General features: G+C 38.1%; 1 protein-coding gene across 2 annotated transcripts in view; it reads left to right on the forward strand.

Annotated features, from left to right (window-relative positions):
• LOC306881355 (collagen alpha-1(XV) chain-like) overlaps positions 1 to 24,592 on the forward strand; it is a 36,173-nt gene extending 11,581 nt beyond the window's left edge. Inside the window, exons 5-42 of one of the 2 annotated variants that reach the window (XM_079435414.1) lie at positions 657 to 765; positions 898 to 938; positions 1,093 to 1,266; positions 1,437 to 1,463; positions 2,495 to 2,557; positions 2,692 to 2,769; positions 3,216 to 3,269; positions 3,376 to 3,498; positions 5,855 to 5,908; positions 6,001 to 6,036; positions 6,248 to 6,367; positions 6,986 to 7,048; positions 7,233 to 7,268; positions 7,501 to 7,542; positions 7,933 to 7,995; positions 8,215 to 8,250; positions 8,433 to 8,516; positions 8,597 to 8,662; positions 8,997 to 9,032; positions 14,582 to 14,644; positions 15,147 to 15,236; positions 15,315 to 15,350; positions 15,438 to 15,491; positions 15,583 to 15,639; positions 15,738 to 15,797; positions 15,914 to 15,955; positions 16,481 to 16,505; positions 16,595 to 16,669; positions 17,589 to 17,614; positions 18,319 to 18,417; positions 18,536 to 18,671; positions 18,861 to 18,916; positions 19,021 to 19,149; positions 19,250 to 19,351; positions 20,145 to 20,207; positions 20,297 to 20,494; positions 20,620 to 20,735; positions 23,375 to 24,592. In XM_079435414.1, the coding sequence (XP_079291540.1) occupies positions 657 to 765; positions 898 to 938; positions 1,093 to 1,266; positions 1,437 to 1,463; positions 2,495 to 2,557; positions 2,692 to 2,769; positions 3,216 to 3,269; positions 3,376 to 3,498; positions 5,855 to 5,908; positions 6,001 to 6,036; positions 6,248 to 6,367; positions 6,986 to 7,048; positions 7,233 to 7,268; positions 7,501 to 7,542; positions 7,933 to 7,995; positions 8,215 to 8,250; positions 8,433 to 8,516; positions 8,597 to 8,662; positions 8,997 to 9,032; positions 14,582 to 14,644; positions 15,147 to 15,236; positions 15,315 to 15,350; positions 15,438 to 15,491; positions 15,583 to 15,639; positions 15,738 to 15,797; positions 15,914 to 15,955; positions 16,481 to 16,505; positions 16,595 to 16,669; positions 17,589 to 17,614; positions 18,319 to 18,417; positions 18,536 to 18,671; positions 18,861 to 18,916; positions 19,021 to 19,149; positions 19,250 to 19,351; positions 20,145 to 20,207; positions 20,297 to 20,494; positions 20,620 to 20,735; positions 23,375 to 23,591 (2,949 nt within the window). In that variant the 3' untranslated portion in view covers positions 23,592 to 24,592. The remainder of the gene's footprint in view (positions 1 to 656; positions 766 to 897; positions 939 to 1,092; positions 1,267 to 1,436; positions 1,464 to 2,494; positions 2,558 to 2,691; positions 2,770 to 3,215; positions 3,270 to 3,375; positions 3,499 to 5,854; positions 5,909 to 6,000; positions 6,037 to 6,247; positions 6,368 to 6,985; positions 7,049 to 7,232; positions 7,269 to 7,500; positions 7,543 to 7,932; positions 7,996 to 8,214; positions 8,251 to 8,432; positions 8,517 to 8,596; positions 8,663 to 8,996; positions 9,033 to 14,581; positions 14,645 to 15,146; positions 15,237 to 15,314; positions 15,351 to 15,437; positions 15,492 to 15,582; positions 15,640 to 15,737; positions 15,798 to 15,913; positions 15,956 to 16,480; positions 16,506 to 16,594; positions 16,670 to 17,588; positions 17,615 to 18,318; positions 18,418 to 18,535; positions 18,672 to 18,860; positions 18,917 to 19,020; positions 19,150 to 19,249; positions 19,352 to 20,144; positions 20,208 to 20,296; positions 20,495 to 20,619; positions 20,736 to 23,374) is intronic. The other variant, XM_079435415.1, reaches the window with a different exon arrangement.

The following is a 24,592-nucleotide window of genomic DNA, read 5'->3' on the forward strand; positions in this document are numbered from 1 at the left end:
AAATATATATTGAAACATGGCATTCTAAAACATGTAATGGAAGGGGTGACATTAATACCGATTGATCACAAGAGAAATGAATGCCAGTTGCAAAGCTGCTGTGATGTAATGCATTGCAATGCATGACAGGAGTGAACCAAGACAAATAGTTTCCTAGGCAGGGATTCACCAGTTTCTACAGTCCCATGTTAATGTAACAGAAATGTATAATTTTTTAATACAAGTGTTCAGAATTAAAACTATAAATATTATTAATTGATCAAAATGATTAAATAAGTTATTGCAATGATGTCCAAATAGCAATGTGTAAAGTTGTATGCATTACATTTCATTGTTACTTTAAATATCAGAGAAAAAAAAATAGGGCATAGTAGTTCAGTTGATAAACAAGGTTGGGACCTCAGGTTTTAGCAATCTGCCATGTTATCTTTCAACTCAACCAAGTTTGTCCTAACAATGGAAGACATGGGTCGGATAGGAGTGGTAGTAGTGTTTAGAAACCTGCTATTCCGTGTGGTGCCACTACTAATTACACACTTTACCTTTAAACGTCTTATGAAATACTGAAGTTTTTAAACCACGGCAATAAATAATCATAATTAATAGATTCAGATGTGTAGTAAGAATGTACTCAGTTGATGTATTATTGCTTGCAGACGCATAGACCCACCTATCCTGTCCATGCTCCGCCCACTGTGTCACCTGACACGGACGAAGGGGAGTTTTCAGGACATGTGACCCCTATAGACGAAAGGCTCCTTAGAGGTGAGAGGACATTCTTTAAAACAACAACAACAACAACAAAAAAGCTTTATTTTACCTATTTTGTGAATCTTGATTATCTAGATTGTAGTATTTCAGCAAAGTAATATTAATATTGGTTGTTAATCCTTTCAGGGACTTACAAATCAGATGAAACAGGAGAAAGTACAGGGGATGTAAGTATTACACTTTATTTCCTGTTGTAACAAAAAAAAAACATACTTATTTTTTAATGAACTGACTACTGTAGTACAGTATATGATGGTTAAAATGACGTAATAATCCTGCATACTCATTGATAGAATTATGGTATCTCTTGAACTGTCTCAGGGTTCCGGCCAGGGTCAAAAAGGGGAGCGTGGAGAGCCTGGACCTGCAGGACCCCCCGGACCTCCTGGACCATCTCTCCCACCCACACATTCAGGTCAGCCTGGACAGAGAGGCCCTCAAGGTCCAATGGGTCCACCAGGAAGACAAGGCAGACCAGGGAAAGATGGACAACCTGTATGATTATTTCCTCATGATGATGACAATATTGAATGTGCTACTTCTTATTCTTTTTGAGGCTATGTCTGAACATTTATCTATAAAAATAGTACTATAGACAATTTCATGTCCTAGCAGTATAGACTGAGTGAACTAGAATTTTTTAATCTCTTGCCTATGTTTTGCAGGGACACAAAGGTGAAGAAGGAAAATCTGTGAGTAATAATTTGCTTGTATATGGACAGTTTTAAAATACTGGTATGTGTACAGATGAAGGACAGTACATTCAGACCAGTGTTGCACAAAGTTCAGTTGATACATCAACATTGTGCACATATTACAATTGTTAATTGAATAATCCTTTCTAGTAGAACTCAAAATAAGAGACATATTTGATTCTTTAGAATTATAAGAACAAAAAAAAATTAGGTTGCACTGTATTTTACAGCATGTACACTTATCTGTACCACATTGTACTTCCTGTGGGTTAGGGTTAGGTTTTATGGGTAAGTTCAGGGTTAGTACCTACAGTAGTTATTACCCAGTTATTGTAATTACTATAAAAAGCACATAGTATGTAGACATGTACTTGAAGAACAGGACTGTAATTAAAGTGCTACCAAAAATTACCTTAGCAGTGCTCAGAGATGACCAGATGACATTCAGATAGAACACACAGGTTCCTTTTTGGTCTTCTTACATTAAATCGAAGAAAAGTAAGACTTGATTCCTGCAATTTATGAACCAAATCAAATTAAATTTGTATTTGAAAAAAATACAACGTAAGAATTTTTTTTGAAAAATATCTTATTTTCTCCTTGATAGTTTTGTATTGCACTATTAATATCTGGCTATTCACACCCCATTTTATGTCTAATTTGCAGAATCTGAGTTTAATCCACACTATTTTTAAGAGCTGGCATGGCCATTTTTAACTTGAATATGCTTCCGGAGTCAGCCACTTCCAGTTATTTTAGCTGTACAAAAGCAGTCTGTTATACTGCTTGATGTTTCAAACGGGTATTTGTATTATTTTAATAATCACAATCATAAACACACTGGTTTGTAGCATGTTACTGCACTACACACGTTATTCTACTAGTCATTTAACTTTACCTACAGCAGCTAAAGAATCAAAAGAAATAAATTTACTTTCAAGTTGAAAATAAGGAGGATAGAATGTAATAGAATTCCCTGCCTTCATGTTTACATCTGTCTCCGCTGATCTTATGTCTCTTTAATGCAGGGGCAGAGAGGACCTCCAGGAATTACTGGATTACCTGGAGAATCTGGAGTCAAAGGAGAAAAGGTGAGGGATAATGCAGATGAGCTGCCTCCCAAACGTGTGATTATCCACAATGCCTCGTACAGCGGCCTGTTGTGTTGCTTTTTTTTCAAGCTCAAAAGCAAAAGCTTGTATTTCATCCTATTTAACTCTTTTAGGGTGATCCTGGGGTTGGTCTGCCTGGTCCACCAGGGCCTCCCGGACCACCGGGGCTATCCAAACCAATTAAAGTTCCAGTAAGTATATTGCACAAACTGTGGCTTTAAGTATTACTTCATATTGGGGGGTGGGGGGGGGGGGGTTGTTTGTTTCCAAAGCATGTGATTTGTAACTGCACTGTTTGGCTACTGTAAATCTGATATCAAGTCAAGTCACCTTTATTTAAATAGCAGTTTATACAATACAGATGGTTTCAAAGCAAATTCATAGTAATAAACAGGAAAATAACAGAACTGATGTTACCAAATTAATCAAATATGAGATTAATTCAAATTCTGCAGTATAGCATCTCTAAAAAGACAATAGTTTTGTTATTAATCTTGAGTGAGTTCAATGTTGGTTCAGTTCAATAACCGTGTCAATGTAGCAAAATTTGTCAGTTATGAAACTTATGTAATTCAGCTCAAACTGTACATGCTGTGCATTCTGTTTATTAAGAACATATCTCCATTTTTAATAACAGTATGAATTCGGCTCTGGATTTGAAGATGTTGACATTGATACAGAACATCTTAGAGTGAGTGAATCTGCCCATGTTTTGATAATATTCTTACTGTATTTAATGGCATTTAACATTCAGGTTGTCAATGTATTTCACTATATACGATAATGTCATATTCTAGGGTCCACCTGGCCCTCCAGGGAAACCTGGCCCACCTGGTCCTAACGGCCCCTTGGGGGGTTTACTGCCTGGACCACCAGGCGCCCCTGGCAAGGATGGCAGAGATGGGCAACCTGGACTTCGTGTGAGTATGTTCTCTCTTCAGTTAAATCAGCTGCTGAAGAGAGGCTCAGTTTACATTTCATTACAATTAATATCATATCTGCTTTCCTGTTGGCCCAGTCATTTCATATTACATATGAAGTCTAATGCACTCAGACAACTTGAAATTAACTCAGACCAGCAGATAAATTATTCATTCCCCATCAAGCACTTGTTAAGATTTCCCAGTGTTGCTAAGTGATGGTTGTGTCATGGCTTTTAGCTGATTCGTGTTGTCTTCTTTCCTTCTCTCGATTGCCCAGCTATTTGAGGACTGGTTTAGTGGGTCTGGCACGGACTCTGGGTTTGGCTCAGGTTTTGGTAAAGGACAGGCATTGCCCTGGTTCGTTCAGGTCACTGAACCAGTAGGTTGGAAGAGACAGCATTTTCTCTCCAACAATATCTGCTTGTCGACATTTGCCTGAATGCAAACTAAGATTTGGAGTAGTTTACATTGCTATATTTTTGCATGCATTTTCTCCAGTCAAATACTTGCTAGGGCTTTACATCGTACTTTACCCCTTACATATAGCTAATAGAGGGTTGTTAGATACTTTAGAAGCGGTTAGATATCTTTTTTTGATGGGGTTCAGTTTATGTGGGAGTACAGATTTAATAGAACAGGAATAATGAGGTATACAAACAAACATCAAAAGGTATTTATCAGTAAAACGGTTACAGTTGTAGTTGTGCGGTTTTAAAGAAAAACAACAGCACAGGTTGAAAGGAGATGAACACACGCATTTCAGGACAGCTTAAAACTGTGCTGCCTTTTTCTGAATGTTGAGAGACAACATGATTATCTACTGGGATTAGACAAAATAATGTGAACGCCCATTATTATAGGGGTTAATATCATTTGTGTAGACTTCTTTTGAAGAAAAAAAAAAAACAAACGTGGCAATTATCTTTTGTTTTTCCTTTTCCTTGTTTACTTTTCTAGTTTGGATCTCAGTGTAGTGGTTTTGTTCAGTAGTGTTTAGTAAAAGCGATGGGTGAATGGACTTTTCAGACGTTCAACAAGAACAAATCATGGAGGCCTGTTTAGCAAGAGTATCTGTAACCCTGTTACGGAGTCGACGAGACATGAGGCGTACGGATACATGTGCAAGCTTTGATTAAGAAACAGTCAAACACAGGCAGGGTCGAGCAAATAGCAAACAGGTATATAGAGGGCAAGACAGAGGAGTACTCAAGTAAACAGGCGTGGTCTTCGATCGGCAAACAATATCCAGAGGGCTTGACAGGAGGGGTAATCCAGGTGCACGAGCAATGGTCCAGGCAAGGGCAAACAGAGTCCAAATGACAAGACGAGAGAGCAATCCAAGGCAGGCTATAAACTTCAGGGCAGGCGTGGAGATAACACAGAAACGAGATACACAGGCTAGGATCAAGACACGAATGACTCAGGTAATAAACAGGATAAACTAGACTTAAACTCAGACAATAAACTGGCTCTGTAAAGTGCTATCACTTGGAGAGAGATAAACGCAGACAATACTCAGCGATCTTGAAGAGGAAGTCTAAGGCTTATAAAGCGTGTATGATTGTGTGATAGTTCTCAGGTGTGAGCGTGTAATTAGTGAAATGGCTGCTGGGAAATGTAGTCCAGGGTAATATGTAACAGTCTGTGGGGTGTGAAAGTCAATGTGATGGAGGAGTGACCTCTTGTGGCAGTCAGACGGAAGGTCGTGGACCAGATTCATTACAAACCTAGCCAGACCATTTGTTTGGTGTTTTAAGAGCAACAGTCTTTTTGATTATGACTTCATCCGTGAAGAAGAAAAGTGAGTGAAAACTGAAAGTGAATAATGGGGACATGTAAGTGCTGAGAAGGATTGGTCTAAAACACCAAAGTGACAGCTAGTATTCAGCCTTTTCTAGAACTTCACAAAGCCAACATCCATGAAAGAGGGTTTTATGAAAAAAAGGTCATAAAATTTTTCACCAAGATTTTAGCATCTGCACTGCCCAGACAAATCTCCTGACTTGACTTTCATCAATCCACTGTGAGCAGTTTAGGACAGAAAAGTGAGAAGCACATTCTATCCTTCAGGATCTCTAAAGCAACTGGCAGATGTTTTTATAGACAATATTCAGCTAGAGACTATTTCGCTAATGGTGGTAAAACACCATAATAATGAAATATTGCCTGTTTCCCAGATGTTCACAATATTTTGTCCAACCCCTGTATATAAACATATCAAGGCACAATGAAAACATGTATACTATTTTTAATTTAATGCAGTTTGTCTGTATGCTAGATGCTGACTTTTATAATGTGTTATGGTATTGAAACATGTCATAAGCAGGCGTTTTAATGTTTTTGACCTTTAAAGGGGCTGCCTGGTCCGGATGGCTTAACTGGACAACAGGGTCCCAAAGGAGCAAAGGTATAAAAATTACCTCATCTTGAAGAAAGAACTCTCTCAATGTTATATAAAAATGTTTTGTCATCCTTAAAAATGTGGATTTTCTTTCACAGGGTGAACAAGGAATGAGAGGGCCCTCTGGACCTAAGGTATCATGTTTATAACCGCAAGTTTATGATGCATAATGGTGGGGTCACATTTAACATTGTTTGACTAATTTTTCCTGGACGAAATCCAGGCATTTTAATAGAAATCTGTGCAATCAGGAATATCGAATGAGGAATTTCACATAAAATTCGCAACAGGTTCAAGTTGCTAATGCAAGTTCTGTGCTTTTTATGTTTCATTCTTCTTCTTAAGGGTGAAAATGGTGACCCTGGCCTTATTGGTCCTATGGGACCGAGGGGTGTACCTGGACCACCTGGCCCTCCTGGCCCACCAGGACCTTTAAGCAATAAATTCATGATGGACACTTTGAAGGTCTGAAAAATCCTAACTGATAGTCTTCAATTTAACAATAGATATCACCAAAGTATTTTTCTGTTTTTAATGACTCATTAGTGGCTAACCACCTTTTTGGGATTTCACATTCTAAATGCAGGACGTTATGGTCAACAACAGACTATGCTACTGGTTCATCTAAAACATAATGGTACATGGATAATCAGATTTCAAATGTCAAAACCTATCCATAAATACAAGTCAGGTTTGCCCAGGCTTGTAGGTCCTGTACTTAGGGGATGATTATTGGAAAATGCGCTCCACATCGAAGGCCAAAGTAAAACGGACTAAATTTGCATGACATGAACAGGACAATTCAAGGATCACATTCAAGTGTTCCAGTTTATTCTTGGTTATGAAATTGTTTTCATTTTCAAAGTGGATCATTTGTTGAAAAAGTAAATCAAACCCTTAAAAGAGAGCTGTATTGGTTTTGAGATATTGATTCTTTTAGGTAGAAACTCTCCAAACATCACTTTTCAGGGTCAGCATACCATTTCATCCATTCAGAGCGTTAATTATTTTTTCTTAAACTTTTGAGTGGGTTTTGCTTCTATACTCATTAGTCTAAGGACAGGGAATGTTTTATTCCGACAGGATTTGGAGGGTTCTGGTGAAAGCGGATTGCTTCTTGGAGCTGGAATTTCAAAAGGCTATCTTGTGAGTGTGCAAAAGCATCACTACTATTATGTCATCCTCAAATTCTATTCACATAACTTTCATTAACCTTGAATGTGTCAGTCCATGCTACATCGGCCAGAGTTCATTTTCTTTGTGCACACACAATCTGTTTTTTGAATGGACCAAATCTGAGTTTTTTTTCTTCTCTCCTCTTTTTTTTAAGGGGCCTCCTGGTATGCCTGGCACACCAGGACCTCAGGTGTGTTTATCCTCTAAAATATTAAGCATGAATTTTATTGTACTTAGTCCTTTGATTATCAAAAAAGTAGTATTGAAATAAAGTTAAGTTATGGCTAAACTACTTATATTTAAATGATTGATTGATTAATTCATTCATTAATTCCAATGTAATGGTTTGATGTGTTTGTGTATAGGTAAATTAACAACATATTATATTTTATTAACATGCCTGTTCTGTTTCCTTTTTGTAGGGACTTCCTGGTGCTGATGGAGCCCCCGGTTTGTCTGCAAAGGTTTGTCAAATTACACTATAGTCACACTAAATAGCTACATATATACCTTCTAAACTCAAATATTTCATATTTTTATGTATAGAATTTTTAAACATATTTTTATTGGGGAAAAAAGACATGGAAGATAAAATGAAAATAATCCATAGAAACTCCCCTGCATATCTGTTGCTGTCATAATAAATGCCTATTTCAAATGTGATTTACAGTATTTTCATTTCAGCAACGAAGGTATCCATTTTTAAAACACATGCAAATTCTCCCATTTAACCATATGGTGCTTGGCAGTGGTCAAAAAGGATTTACAAAATGACTTCTGGATTCCAATGAGAAACAGTTACCATCCGAATAGGGATTAATATGTTTCCTGATCCATGTCTCTTCTCTATCCAGGGTGAACCAGGATCGCCAGGACAGGATGGAAGACCAGGATTAGCTGGTTTACCAGGTGCCAGGGTCAGTCTTCGGTTTCTTGCTTTCTTGGAGTACTCTGAAAAGAGATTATACTGTATATGTTTCAAATGGTACAGTTACTGAAATACTGAATACTAAATAAGTATTCTAGCAAGTGATGGGTCAATTTTAATGTAGCGTGCAAATTATAAAAAATGACTTTAGTAGCTGTGGCACAATAAATGTTTAATATTTTTGCTGTTGTTACCTTACTGTAAACAGGGGCCAAAGGGGGACAAGGGCAGTCCAGGAGAGAAGGTATTATAATGTTTATCTAAGAATGTTTTGAGCAGTTATGTGTAGTTCTGACCCACATTATTCACACCAAGTGATGAATAATGCATGATGGTATTCATCTCAAGCCAAAAGCACACCGTATGAAACAATTTTCACTTTGTGTGTAGAACATGCTGTAAATTGCTGTATTAATTATGACATAGGGTGAGCGAGGTCGTGATGGACTGAGCATCACAGGGCCTCCCGGTCCCCCTGGCCCGCCTGGACCGACCATTAACTTACAAGATGTAAGTATAAAGTCTGTTAACATGCTTTGCTGCTATATTTTGCTTAAGAAGCAAAAAAAGATAATTATTTTTTCCTCCAGCTCCTTCTTAATGATACTGTAGCCAAACTGAACCTCACTAAGATAAGAGGACCTCCAGGCCCTATGGTACGTAAAGCAGCTCACTGTTTTCCCCTCAAAAGCTTTTTAAGATGCAGCATGTTTAACATGGATAGTATAAACGTCAGCTTTTAAACTAAATTTTGCAAGAAATGTGTCCAGGAGCAAGCGCAGCTCTAAGGATACGGAAATCTGCAAGATCTTTCCCACCCCTCAAAGCACAATGCTGCTAAATGTCCAGCATTTCCACATGATCTGGAATGGGTTTGTTCTTTGATCATGCATCGCATCCATATCACTGCTAATGATTTTTCGCTTGCTTCTATGTATGTATGTGTGTGTGTGTGTGTGTGTGTGTGTGTGTGCGTTGTGCATGTTGCAGGGCCCTGAAGGCTTGCCTGGCCGAGCAGGATTCCCTGTAAGAATACCATTCATTTTCTGTCAGCTTTATACAGTAAAACTATTTCAAGATCATATACTGATGTAAAGGTTGTTCAGCTCATTCAACTAAGTTGCTGAGTGGTCCTGAGTGGTGGGAGTTTTCTTGACCATTTTTTGTTTTAAAGACATACACTCTGGATAACCAAGTCAAATAAAAAATTGAAAAAGTGGTTTTGCAATACCACTATGCAATACATTTTGCAGTCCCAATATGCATAGGTATGTAATCAATGAATAAATGGTCAGGCAACCAAGATTACCATTTTTGGACCACTTGAGATGGACTGACACATCTTCATAGTGCTTTTACTGGGTTCAGTCTTGTCATATGATCTATCTGTGTATGAATTTGCCAGTTTAGCTTACAGTGTCATGAAATAATCCATAATTTGATGGTTGGTAAATTTTTCTCCTCAAAATTCTATTGTAGAAACCACTATTAAAGGAAGATTCTGAGTTCAATCCAAGTTCAATCACTTCCCTTGTCTTCAAAAAAACAAAAGTTACATTGACACACTCACAATGGAAGTGAATGTTTTTGGAGTAATAAAAAGCAGAAATGTGAAGCTACTAAACTTATAGAAGCACTTCTATAATTCATCAATTCTGCGTTGCATCCGTAATGAGCTGTAAATATGGTTTACAGTGTTGTGTTGTTGTGGCGATGAAAAGTGGATATAAACCGATGGTAACTCTTTAGATTACAACCTGCAAAGAACTGCGTAAGTAAACTGAAGTTGCAGTGTAACGTTTTTGTAATTATAGTGTACCTCCGTGTAGGTATAGGGGAATAATATGCAACGTTTGGGGAATAAAGGGGTAACAACCTGTAAAATTACAAATCATTTATACTGCAAATATTTTGAAACTAAAGGGTACCTATTCTTATATTACGTGGTATGGCCTAAACAATAATCTTATGTTTAGGAGTGATTTAGAAAGACAACATTCTTTGTATAATTTTATACTGGTTTTTATTATAGGCCTAGGTATTTTTAACCATTCTATTATTAAAGGAAACATTCACTGCTCCAGTTTTAAACGAACAGAGTTTCAAAGTTGTCCCTCGTCTGCGCTTCGATTATTTTTTTACTATTTTCCACACTTTCTGGGGGTAGTCATGAATTCTCGAACAATGCGGGCACATCTGTCTCTCGCACGTGTGCTGCAGTGTTAATTTCGTCGACAAAGACGAAAAATATTTGTCAACAAACCTTTTTCCTGTGACTAAGACGAGATGTTGATGAGCTATAATATCTGATGATAAAAACTATGACAAAATGTATGCCGCGTCTTTGTTAACAAGACGAGACGGGCCTAAAATGTTATTTGAGGACTACCGGACATTCAAAATACATCCTATAGGCTAAGTTAACTGTCTTGTCTTTAAAAATGTGCGTTGCATATCTAGTTTCAGTATGGCATCCGCAGTGGACGGATAGGCTACCAAAACGCGAACTAGCAATCTGAAACAACGGCCTCAGCATCCGAAGGGTTAGGGACTGGGTGACCAGATGTACTGTTTTTCCCGGGAGTCACAATTCGTTTTTGATTAATTTAAAGTTAGTGAAGGCGCGATAGGTGGAATCGCCTCACACAGCGCGCGATCAGTTATCAGCGCTCAAATACACACACGGCAGTCCAAATATCTATCGTGTAGAGTCATGAGTATCTCACGTAAATACAGTCGGTTATGGCTTAAGTGAGCGTGGGTGAAAACTGAGTGTGTGTCAGTAGGCCTATTACATGCATACCTTCCGTCTTAAATGGACAGCATTCCTAATTATCAGTGTCATCAATGTTAACCAACAAAAGATGTTAAATAAATGTATAATTGTTAAGTAAACCTACTGTATCTGAAAAATTAGTTTAATCTGTATCTCTACCAAAAATTTATTCCAGTTTTTCCAAATTCAATCCTTGATTCAAATTTCTCATAAGCTTAATTGATTTGGTCTAAAGAGAGAAGAATTGATGACTATTTTTGTTTGAATACTACATATAAAATAGCTACCAAAATAAATGTTGGTAACTGCAGTTTGACTAAATGTTATGACTAAAAGTTGACAAAAATGCAATGACTTTTCATCGACAAATTATGAAAGACTATTAAGCATTTTCATCTCAAGATAAAGACTAAGACTAAATAAAAAATGCATGCCAAATTTAACACTGGTGTGCAGTCATTACAGACATGTCTGAATTAATTCAAAACGGGACGTGTAGTCCATGTCGGCTTGTGTCTCTGACTGTTGGGTCTGATGGTGGCAGCGTCCCCTGTAGTTCATCTGGGCCTGCTCCACATGCGACCATTTCAGTGGTGGACCAAGAGCCAGAACATTTCACCTAATTGTCATCCGCTTCGCAGAATTACGGTGACACGCAGAGGCTTTCGTTCTCTAAAGCCGTGGAAGAGATCCCCTGTTCCTTCAGGAAGTAGTCCCGTTAGGAACATGTTCTCGTCACAAAACGGCGGTCCGTTCGGGACGTCCAGTCTGTGGAGATTGGATAGACAAACTTTGGAGCTGGCACATAATCGTTTGGAACTACTGGCAGTCTTCCTGGCTCTCAGACAGTTCTTACCACAGTTGAAGGCTGTCATGTACTAGTCAGGACGGACAACATGACTGTAGTTTCTTACCTGAATCGTCAAGGAGGATAGCATTCTCTCCCCCCGTACAGGCTGGCGAGGAGTGTTCTTCTTTGGGCTCAAACCAAATTCCTGTCGATCAGAGCAGTTCATGTCCTAGGTCACCTGAACTTAGGAGCGGACTTGCTCTCGAGACAGAGCCTGGAGGACGGGGAAAGTAGATGACACCTCCAGGTGGTGAATCTTGTACGGCAGAGGTTCGGCCAAGCGGAAGTGGATCTGTTTGCTTCGAGCACCACTACGTGCTGCCCGCTCTGGTTTTCCCTGTCTCACCCGTCGCCTCTAGGTCTGGATGCTCTGGCCCACAGATGGTCCAGAACCAGTCTGTATGTTTTTCCGCCTATACGGCTGCTCCCAGACAGAGCGGAGCACCTGCTATTAGTGGCCCCGTGGTGGCCCACCTAGTCATGGTTTTCGAACCTGGTCAGTTTTGTTGATAGGCCCTCCTTGGGAGGTTTCCCGTCAGGAAAACAATCTTTTGAGATAGTTGAGGCTATCTCTTTGGCCTACGAGGCGTGTGGCTTGACTTCACCTCTAGGATTACGTGCTCACTCTACGAGAGCAGTAGCTTCTTCTCAGACCTCTCTGACAGGGTCATCGATGGAAGACATTTGTGCTGCGGCAGGATGTCCTCTCCAAGCACCTTCAACAAGTTCTACAGTCTAGACGTGAGGATGGCTCCTGGCTTCCGGGTCTTATCCGCTTGAGCAGACGCTTTCCTTGGTCTCCAGCTATCTAAGGTACGTCAAGGCGTTATGGTATAGCGTTCCCATAGGGATGACGTCATCGCAGCAATGAAGTGAACCTATGAAAGGGAACATCTCGGTTACGTATGTAACCATAGTTCCCTGAATAGGGAACAAGATGCTGTGATGAGGGCCGTTCCGTACCTTGATAGCGATTCCTTCGTCATTTTGGAAATCTGATTAAATAGCACACGGCATGCTGATATAGCATATCCAGTATGCGTGGGGGGCGGTGCTAAGTGCTATTTGGCCAATGAAATTGGCGTGATGGTATAAGGGCTTCAGACATTCGTCACACCGAAGGTGTTCCCATAGCGATGACGTCATTGCAGCATCTCGTTCCCTACTCAGGGAACTATGGTTACATACGCAGCCGAGATGTTTTCACAACAAAACCCACCCAATTAGCCTTCTTCACACTTCCGCATTTCTGGCTTCCGGATTGGTGCTTGGAGGGTAAAAGTTTCTCTGGTGACAACAGCGGCCGTACTGAACAAGAATGAATTCGAGAATCAAAGTCTTTTTTTACAAATTAGATCCTATGAAAATGCTCGAACTGCCGGTACGGTACTCTACAAAGCGCAAACATTTCACAATTAACGGTCAGCTCGGGTCATCACAAATACAAGTTTGTTTAATTCTAAATGGTGGCAGTTATAATTCAATTAGCTTCGTCATTCTGTCCGTTTGGTGCTGGTTGTGCATTATAAATCTCCACGTGACTCTCCATTTTTTTTCGCTATTATTGTTATTAAAGTAATGTTGTACTTTCTATTTGCTCTCCTTTGCATTAATGTGATGGAGTAAATGTTAGTTGTATAATGTGCCCTGGGAAATACATATTAAACAAGAGATGACTCGGATTCTTGGCTTTGTTCCTATTCTATCTAGATTACGTTGTTGTGTTGAGTTTAATATGCTTCAACCGGACTGAGAATTATTTAATGTATTCTTGGAAAAATGCATCTGGTCATAAATGTTGTCAATTTGAAGTAATTTATCATGATGTGGCGATTTGAGGGAAATGTAAATTGAGATAATACACTCAAATGTTCCCGAAGATCAAAGACTATTTAAAAAAGGGACTTCGCCTTAGACGGAGAATAGAAACCATCCAGCGCTATGTTGTTAAGCACATTATCTCACGAGTCAGCGGTCTGAGTGGCCATATAAGTTACAAACAAATAAATTGTTATTTCTTTATAGATTATATAACAACTTGGAAAACAGATAAAACAGAAAAAGGTAAGAAGCATTATTTGAGAAAAGGGCACACTGATATAATAGGCGCAGACCTGTAACGGAACTAATTTTACCCTGCGCTGACGTAATTTCCGATTCTTATGAAAAAGGCTAATTGCCACTCAAAACTAGCCCAATCGCGTTTCGAGGGGAGTTCCCTGGTGAAAATTCCCAGGGAAAACCGCGGACTTGGCAACACTGTTCCTAACCCAGGACCGTCGGGTCACTTTTATTACTGATATCAACCCAAATTGGGTCAAATCAAATCAGCTTCCAAACGCAACAGTCTCAACCGAGCGTTTGGATTGAAACAATAACCTAGCATGTTAGGCCTACACAGTGTACGTTTTTGCTAAATCGCTTGCAAATATAAGATTGTTGTATAGCCTACATACCACGTAATATTAGAATAGGTACCACTTAGTTTCAAAATACTTACAGTAAAAATTATTTGTAATTTTACAGGTTATTACCCCTTTATTCCCCAAACTTCACATATTACCCCACAGCGGTACTGAATATAGGTACACTATGATTACAAAAAAGTTACATTGTAAATTCTGTTTACTTACGCAGTATGTTCCGGGTTGTAATCTAAAGCATTACTCTACAAATAAACTAATCCACTTTGCTAATTAGCCCCATTCACATCCATTGTAAGTGCCTTACTGTAACCTTGATTTTTGCTTTTTGAAAGAAAAGGAGTAACAAATGGAAGTAATTTTTTCCGGTAATTAAAATTGCCTCTGGCTAAGCTGAACTTATTATTTTAAATTTCATATGATTTTGTGTAGAGCTTTTAATGGGCTTACTCTGGTGTTTGGGGTTATAAACTATATAAACCTTTATAATGGTGGACATAACTTGCTTGAATGTTGTAATGCTCAGGGCCCAAGAGGACCAAAAGGTGAAATTGGGTTTCCTGGCATTCAAGGACCTCCAGGACTGAAGGTATGGGTTTAAAACACGATCAGAAATAACCTGTTGCACATAATGCGGCACAAACACTCCCATCATTACCTCATGATTGACAAGACAAATTTCCTAATGAGGGCTCATTTTATTTTCAAGTATTCATAAATCTGAGCTGCTGTCTTTACCACTGTAATTTAGCTGTCACATCTGATTGCTTACTGTAAAGATGCTCTAAGCTATTTTTGAAAACCACACATAAAATGTTCTTATCAACTCAGAGATCATTGAAATAGGTCTCCTGAGGACTCACTCTGTGACAGGCCAGAAACTCTAAATACTGCCAAAGAGAAGCCCACGCTCTCTCTTATGTGTTCAGGTTAACAGAACCTAGTAAAAAGCTGAAAATGCTCACAGCACCTTTAATGGAAGTAGATATTTCCCCCATAACTCATATATGACATACTATATTATAACTACTTGGTCAGGATTGCCATAAAGTAACGTTTTATGGAATATAATTTGTTGTATTGTCTGATAGGGAGAAAAGGGGGAGCCAGGTGTATCTATAGCTGCTGATGGCTCTGTAATACCAGGCCTGAGAGGACCCAGAGGACCGAAGGGAATGAAGGTTGAACTATCTACTTTTGAGCTTTAACTTTTTTGTTGTTCCTCAATGGTCTGACATTGACATCACTGTACTTTGCAGGGAGACATCGGCCCCTCTGGACATCCTGGGATTGTGGTAAGATGCATCTCTCAAACAAAAACTGAGGTATGCATGCATAAATACTACAATCGAAGAATGTGTATGTTTTTCTTTGATCTTTAGGGTCCGATTGGACCGCCTGGACAAAAAGGAGAATATGGACTTCCTGGTCGATCGGTAAAAATTATTATTATTTTTTGTCTGTTTATTTAAAGTCTGACCATTTAATAAATGCTTATTTCCACTAACTCCCTCAAATTTCTTTCAGGGCCGGGCTGGAATAGCTGGAAGGAAAGGGGACAAGGGAGATTCTAGTGGTCCCCCTGTAAGTTACTTTTTTTTTTTGTTCTATGTGACATGATGCTTCCATTATGTTTCATATCTTTCAATCTAATTAAACAAAATGGCTTACCTGTATTCAAGGGTCCACCGGGTCTACCTGGACCTCCAGGGCCAACAGGTCGAGTAATTGGTCTCAATGGAGTAAGTTTGATCTTCTTATCAGATTTGCAGCGTATGGAAATTAAATTGAGCATCAAAGTGTGCTTTAACCTAAAATGCCATTTTTGCAAAAGTCAAGAAATGATTTTGCTCTAAAGACAGTTTTCCCAGTTCCTCGTAGACCACACTGCAAAATACCAGTAAGTTAATGAGTGAAATTCTCTGATTGGTGGTTTGGCTTTGGGTGTGGTGCATGTCCTTCTGGCTCAGCTCCTCCCCTAATACACTAGCCCCGCCTGCTTTGCTTTCTAAGGTGCTTCTGGATTATTCCTGGGTTCATGGTCTTAAAAACAGCATAGAACAGGTTTAATTTGTAAACAGATCTAAATTATATTTTTCAAAAGGGAAAATTTTGTGTTTCTTCATTGTTTTTTAACCCAGTATCTCATCTCATCTTATCGCTCTCCTAAGCTAACCAAAGCATGTTGCATGAGCTCTAACATTTGTTGGGCTCAGCAGTGAATTCATGGTATTATGAGATTTTACATGCTGTGTACATTTTAAAATGTCACACTAACAAAACCGTTCACTCCTGAATATGCTGACATTAGCCGGCATGGATTCATATTCTTTTTAATATTTCACATCAGACAATATTTTCATCATCACGTTTGTTCTGTCCAAAATGTTGTCTAATTTTGTACAAAAAAATGTTTGTCTTACAGGTCAACAACAACAATTCACAACAAGGTATATGCAGCAGATCCTAAATATAGCAGCCTTTTCAACTATTTTTTATAATATTTTATATTTCATGATAATTTTTTCCATTGGAACAGGCAATGGAAGAACATCATTAGGAGTCAAAGGGGACAAGGGCGATGTGGGAAATCCTGGGTTGCCAGGAACTGCAGGTATAATAGAAAAAAATGCCTTATTTGCGGAAATTAACTATAATCCTGTGCATTGTTTTTGTATATAATTGATTAAATTACCTAATTTAATGTTGGTTTTTAAGGATCTTAATGGTTTTGCTCCACCCATATTTAAGGAGTACATAAATCAAATAACAGGAAGGAACACAGTTACAAAGAGTAATTGTTATATACCACAGATAAGAAGTATTTTAGTCAATTTTCTTTTGCCTTTAGAGGAACCCATGAATGCAATTGTTAGGAGTTTGGACTTCAGTTCTGTCTTTTTCTGGTTGATCTATGTGTTCCTGCTTTTCCTTATATGGTTTTGTTCCTGTTCAGTTTAGGATTAATTTGCTCATTAGTCTTTATTAGTTAACTCCCATCACCTGTTCACTCCTCGTTAGCTGCACTATTTAAAGTCATCTTTTCTGTTCAATGTTTGTCAGTGATTGTTTATGTTAACAGCGTCTCAGCTAGTCTGCTTTATATTTGCTTGTGCGCATTAAAAGTTCTGTTTAAAGATATCCCTCATTGCTGTCGTCCTTGGAGGGACTGTAACAGCCATAGACTCATGTCACAATTAAAAGATATGTGTATATAAAAAATTACAAATCAAATAAAAAAGGGTTGTCAAATAAACATTTTGAACATTTGATAGGGATTTTAGTAATAAAAGTTTGTACTACTGTGTTGATTTTTTTTTTCATCGACCTGCCCTGGGACTACAGATTAAAAATTGGTCACTCTGGCTAGATCTAGCACATTTCACGTTGATTTTTATGTATTATTAATTTTACTTGTCCATGAATGAATGAATATAAACAAATAAAGAAAATAGCATTAAGTGTCTATATGGCACTGACAGACAGTCCAGTGACTACACCTCAACAATGATCTTTGTTTTCTTTCTTCACAGTGCCTTTGTTTCCTCATGGTTATGTGGTAAGCACTTGTTCAATATGTCACATATGAAGTGAAAAATATCTTAAGCATTTTAATAGATTCTATAAGCACACTTAAAACTTAAAATGGACAAAAATGTGCGCACACTCTTGTGTGTAATGGTGCATTCATGCTATGTCGTATTTAACATAATTATTACAAGACAACTCTGACATTCTACTTAGTCCTCTGACTTGGATGTATGCATTTATTTATTTATTTATAAATCAATGGGAAAATAAATCTGTATTATAAATATTAAAAAGAAACATTATGAGATAGCTACTTAACTATTTTTTATTGCTGCAGCCGCTGCAAGGTTAAGTTTCGCATGGCAATGCAGCAGTCAGGATGTATTAAATTCAGAGTTTGCAAGTTGTAATTACGAGGATGTGAATGCTTTTTACTAGTCAGAATCTTATATTTATGTTCCAACAAGCCGTGAATGCATCTTATGTGACAGGGTTTTAAAACTGTTGTTTTTGGGACCCTCAGGGGACTTACAAGGGCTTTCATGGGGAAAAATAGCACACAACATTTTTTTAAATACATAATGATGATGATGAGAAAAAAATGAGTTAAAATGTATCAAATTTGACATTACTGAGTATTACTGAGTGATCAGAACAGCTACAGTTTTTTTTTTTTGTTCATGTTATGGTTGCCATTGCTGTTGTTGACAATGTCGAGTGTGTGTCTCTAAGGGTGCTAAAGGTGATAAAGGCTACAAGGGGCAAAAGGGAGAAAAAGGGGATCCAGGTTTGCCTGGCCCACCAGGGCTGCCTGGAAGGACAGGCCTTGTGGTAAGTCATCTGAAAAAAGACATAAGCTTAGAATATCTTTTATTTGGTATAGTGCATTTGATTAAGTGGAAGTGTGTCCTCTCACATTCCAGTCCCAATGTGATGCTTTGTGTTTTAGGGACCTAAAGGTGACTCTATTGTTGGTCCTCCTGGGGACACTGGTCCCCCGGGCCCTCCAGGACTGCCTGGCTATGGAATTCCAGGAGCACAGGGGCCACCTGGACCACCAGGCACTCCGTCCGCATATGGCTCTGGTAACAACAAATACCTTCTTTATCATGACTGCAAAAAGAGAGCTTTTCCAAACTTTAGATGACTAACCCGAGCACATTCTTAAACAGATTTTCTCCAGAGTCATTTTGAGTGACTTTACCAGGGCTTAAAACTTATTATCAACAACTTCTTAATGCACCAAAATTCTCTTTTACTTGTTTCTGTCTCAGCTGTGAGTCTCCCTGGACCTCCAGGGCCACCTGGTGCTCCTGGACATGGAAACCCTGTAAGTCAAATGGCACGAAACTCAGTGAGCTCATAAAAGTATAAACGCACCTTGCATTTTTTTTTTGTTTGTCTAGATTTTGACTGCTTACTTTGCCTTCCCAGGTGAGAACACATAAAAACAGTCAGACCTTGATAAGAGAGACCAGTCAGGCTGCAGAAGGGACTCTGGCATTTGTTATAGACAAGAGTGAACTGTATATCAGGGTACGAGGGGGCTGGAAAAAAGTTGAGGTATCTACTTTTCACATTTAAAAACAAAAGTAAATAGAGCAACTTTGCTCTTTGTTGTCTGCTTATTGAAATGTTTTCTGTTGTGTAACTGTGTTGTTAGCTAGGAGAGCTAATCCCAGTTCCTCAAGACAGCTCCTCATCTGCTTTGTCACAAGACCCAAGCAGACCCAGCAACCGCAGTGTACCTAGTGTTCATAGCCAGGTGCGTAATGCGTCATACATGGACAGTAGTATATTCAAATTTTGGGAGATACCGATAAACTTATAAATATTACACAGATAACTAATACACAGCTGATATTACAATTCTATGCTATTTTACAATCAGTCATTTTAAATGTTACAAGTGAATTTAGGCATCACTACAGTTCAATGTACAGTATGAAGAAAATTAGTCATTTTAAGATCAGTGTTATTTTAGTATAATTTATATATTATTATAGAATTAATAAATGTTTTGATTTAGCTCTTATTTTTATATTTTGAGCTTTTATTCTAATTTTGATTTTAGTAATTTTGTTATGCTATTTTGTCATTTTTATTAGGTTTTTATTCTATATAGCTTTAAATCACTTCCGTTTTTTTAGTTAAACTTTTTTTTTAATCTAATATTTTTATTTCAACGTTGTTTAATTTACCAAAAATGAATTTTAATAGTTTTAGTTAATAATATACATTCTATATAAGATTTGCTAAAGATTTGTTGACTTTATGGAAATGATTATAGAACGGTTAATCAAAATGAGAATGAAAAATTAAATATCGGATATCATACTGATAAATTACAAAATATCTGTCACTGCCAATAGCCCCATGGCAGTGCGCCGGCATGTAGTGCCGATATCCCCAGTATGGTCTTAGAATCTTTGCTCGCCTACTACCATTTATCAAACCAAGAGAACGGTTACAGTAATCTAGAATCAAAGTGTAATTTCATTTATAATGTTGTATACTGTATCTTAATGTCTGATGTGAATATATAATGTTTATTGCAGGAGTTGAAGAGCTTCCTGCCAGACTACCATGTTTTTTTACAGAATCCACACTCAATGCCAGCGGTAAGGGTTGCTTAACCTTGTTGCTTCCTAAATAATTTATATGAAAAGGTGAGCACTTCGATGTGATCTTTGACCTTTGATCATCTCAGTTGCACCTGGTGGCACTCAATGCCCCATTCTCAGGGGACGTGCATGGAATCCGAGGCGCAGATTATCAGTGTTACCAGCAAGCCCGTGCCAGGGGCCTGACATCCACTTACAGAGCTTTCCTCTCCTCTCACCTACAAGACCTTTCCAGCATCGTCAAGAAAGGGGACCGCTTCGGCTTGCCAGTGGTGAACCTCAAAGTATGTAAAGGAGCATGCTTGCAACAGTAGATTTTAATCAAGTGTTTTTGATCAGCGTGCTCTCATTACATGTAGTTTGCCTAAGTTTAGCTGTCTAAATTTAGCTTCTTGTGTTTCCTCTCTAGGGAGATGTGCTTTTCGGCAGCTGGATGGCTATGTTCTCTGGCGACGGGGCTGTTTTTGATCCGCTTACTCCGATTTATTCCTTTGATGGACGAAATGTCATGACAGATCAAGCTTGGTAAACAGCTTTTTCCTTTTGCTTTTCTCAGATGTGTGTATTAAATTAATTTGTCTGCTAACACTTTGAGTAAGGTTGTACATGTATATGCTACAATATTTACTATATTAGGTACAGTATCTCACAGAAGTGAGTACACCTCACACATTTTTGTAAATATTTTATTATATCTTTTCATGAGACAACACTGAAAAATGATAAAGTACAATGTAAAGTAGTGAGTGTACAGCTTGTATAATAGTGTAAATTTGCTGTCCCCTCAAAATAACTCAGCACACAGCCATTAATGTCTAAACCACTGGCCACAAAAGTGAGTACACCCCTAAGTGAAAATGTCCAAATTGGGCCCAATTAGCCATTTTCTCTCCCCGGTGTCATTTGACTCATTAGTGTTACAAAGTCACAGGTGTGAATGGGGAGCAGGTGTGTTAAATTTGGTGTTATCGCTCTCACTCTCTCATACTGGTCACTGGAAGTTCAACATGGCACCTCAAGACAAAGAACTCTGAGGATCTGAAAAAAATCATTGTTGCTCTACATAAAGATGGCGTTGGCTATAAGAAGATTACCAAGACCCTGATACTGAGCTGCAGCACGGTGGCCAATACCATACAGCGGTTTAACAGGACAGGTTCCACTCAGAACAGGCCTCGCCATGGTCGACCAAAGAAGTTGAGTGCATGTACTCAGCATCATATCCAGAGGTTGTGTTTGGGAAATAGACGTATGAGTGCTGCCAGCATTGCTGCAGAGGCTGAAGGGGTGGGGGGGTCAGCCTGTCAGTGCTCAGACCATATGCCACACACTGCATCAAATTGGTCTGCATGGCTGTCGTTCCAGAAGGAAGCCACTTCTAAAGATTATGCATAAGAAAGCCCGGAAACAGTTTGCTGAAGACAAGCAGACTAAGGACGTGGATTACTGGAACCATGTCCTGTGGTCTGATGAGACCAAGATAAACTTATTTGGTTCAGATGGTGTCAAGCGTGTGTGGCGGCAACCAGGTGATGAGTACAAAGACAAGTTTGTCTTGCCTACAGTCAAGCATGGAGGTGTCATGGTCTGGGGCTGCATGAGTGCTGCCGGCACTGAGGAGCTACAGTTCATTGAGGGAACCATGAATGCCAACATGTACTGTGACATACTGAAGCAGTGACTGGGCCGCAGGGAAGTATTCCAACATGATAACGACCCCAAACACACCTCCACGATTACCACTGCCTTGCTAAAGAAGCTGAGGGTAAAGGTGATGGCCAAGCATGTCTCCAGATCTAAACCTTATTGAGCATCTGTGGGGCATCCTCAAACGGAAGGTGGAGGAGCGCAAGTTTTCTAACATCCACCAGCTCCGTGATCATGGAGGAGTGGAAGAGGACTCCAGTGGCAACCTGTGCTTCTCTGGTGAACTCCATGCCCAAGCGGGTTAAGGCAGTGCTGGAAAATAATGGTGGCCACACAAAAAATGTACACTTTGGGCCCAATTTGGACATTTTCACTTAGGGGTGTACTGACTTTTGTGGCCAGCCGTTTAGACATTAATGGCTGTGTGTTGAGTTATTTTGAGGGGACAGCAAATTTACACTATTATACAAGCTGTACACTCACTACTTTACATTGTAGCAAAGAGTCATTTCTTCAGTGTTGTCACATGAAAAGATATAATAAAATATTTACAAAAATTTTTTGTTTACTCACTTCTGTGAGATACTGTGTATATCAATGAACAATCAATGTTACTGCATTTATTAATCTTAGTCACCCTATTTTCTGAAAATTAAGCACTAGGTCAAAATTGCATTAAGAAAACAAAAAACAAAGTCACATTGGTGTATAAGTCACATTTTATTGTTACATTCAGAAATAATGTAAAATACTGGTAAATTAAACAAAATGTACACAACTATTATAAACATGTATTTAAGTCACATTTTATAAATACACTCAGAAATAATGTAAAATACCGGTAAATAAAACAAAACGTATATAAACATTATAATCGGTGTTGCTAAGTGAGATACTTTTATACTGCTGCCACGGGCTGTAGTTTTAGATGTGAATTAAAAAATGTGACTTATATTCTGAAAAATATATATTTCTACATGTATTTGAACATTTCAAGTTATCTAAGTTAATATTATTTCGTAAATTATGTACAAACATGAGTTAATAAATTGTATGTTACAATGATTCAAGGCCTCAGAAATGGGAAAACTGTTACTTATATTCTGAAAAATATACATTTCTATATTTATTTTAACCTTTCAGGTTAATCTAATTTAATATTATTTCTTATATTATGAACAAACATGAATTAATAAATTGTATTTTATTATGACTCAAGGCCTCAGAAACTGGAAAAATTTAATTTATATTCTGAAAAATATAAATTTCTACATTTCTACATATATTTTAATCTTTCAAGTTATCTAAATTAATATTATTTCTTATGAACAAACATGAATTAATAAATTTTATATTACTCTGACTCAAAGCCTCAGGAACTGGAAAAATGTGACTTATGTTCTGAAATATATAAATTTCTACATGTATTTTAACCTTTCAGATTTAACAAATTTAATATTATTTCTTATATAATAAACAAGCATTAATTATTAATTGGTATGTTATTATGACTCAAGGCCTCAGAAACTGGTGTGGCACGGCTCGAATACCGTGGGCATCCGAATGACAACTAGCTACTGTGAGGCCTGGCGAACGGGGGACATGGCAGTGACGGGACAGGCGTCTCTTCTGCAGACCGGCAGACTGCTGGGGCAGCACACGCGTAGCTGCTCAAGCCACTTCATTGTGCTTTGCATTGAGAACAGCTACATCCAGGACCCTGGAAGGAACTAGAAAGCTGACAATTTTAAAGTAAAGTAATGCAGATGTAGGGAGCAGCAGTAGCTGGACTGCTGGGGGAAATATCCAATCTACTCTTTTATTAGGGAGAGAGCTCCTGTGAGAAGTTACAAGCCAGGGGAAATGGCACTGCAATCATGTTTCACTTCTTTTCTAAGCATGATGTAAATATGTATAAATCACCCATTGATACTGTTCAATCAACGACCCATCGACTTCTATTAGAAAACCAAAGAATACCTCAGCCAGACATCAACAAGCAAGAGTAGATCCATTGTATGAATTCACCGCATTACTCTGTGCCTTCTCAGATGACATTAGCCCCTCCTCACAATGACTAATACAGAGTTTGTGTGGGTGTGTGTGTGTGTGTGTGGGTGTGTTTAATGTATTAACTACAAATTTGAAACCACAAACGTTGATAGATAAAAGATGCTAATCAGATTAAATGCCAATATTTAGACATCAGTATTTGGATATACTGTATTTGTATGAGGCAGTTTTGAAAGTTGTTTAAATGCACTGTATTAATAATTTCTTGTTTTGTTTTCTTTTTCACACCCACAAAGCTCCTTTAGTATTTAAGAGAGACAGTAAGTCTAATTTATAATGCAAAAGCAGCACATAAAACTAAAAAAAGTACATACTTTAAATGGCATTAATTTCAAAAGCTGACAGAGGCAACAACCACATTATAACTCTTCGCTGTTTAATCTTTCTATGACATTTAGAAAGACAAACTAGAAAGCAAGTAACAGTGTTGTTTATCTTCTAGTATGAAACAATAATAGAGAATTCCTCTTTTTCATATTTGAATGGTGTTCAGTGAATAAATGTTTTGTTTTATAAGTGTGCTCGTCTTTTGTTATTGTGGTTTAGAACAATACACACACACTCATATTTAGAAAGGATTAAAAACAATATATATACATTGTGGAGATTTATTTTAAGAGCCAATGTACCGGTTTCTTCTCAAAGTAAAACATTCAAACGTT

Source organism: Barbus barbus (assembly GCF_936440315.1).
Source record: "Barbus barbus genome assembly, chromosome: 15".
Taxonomy (NCBI): domain Eukaryota; kingdom Metazoa; phylum Chordata; class Actinopteri; order Cypriniformes; family Cyprinidae; genus Barbus; species Barbus barbus.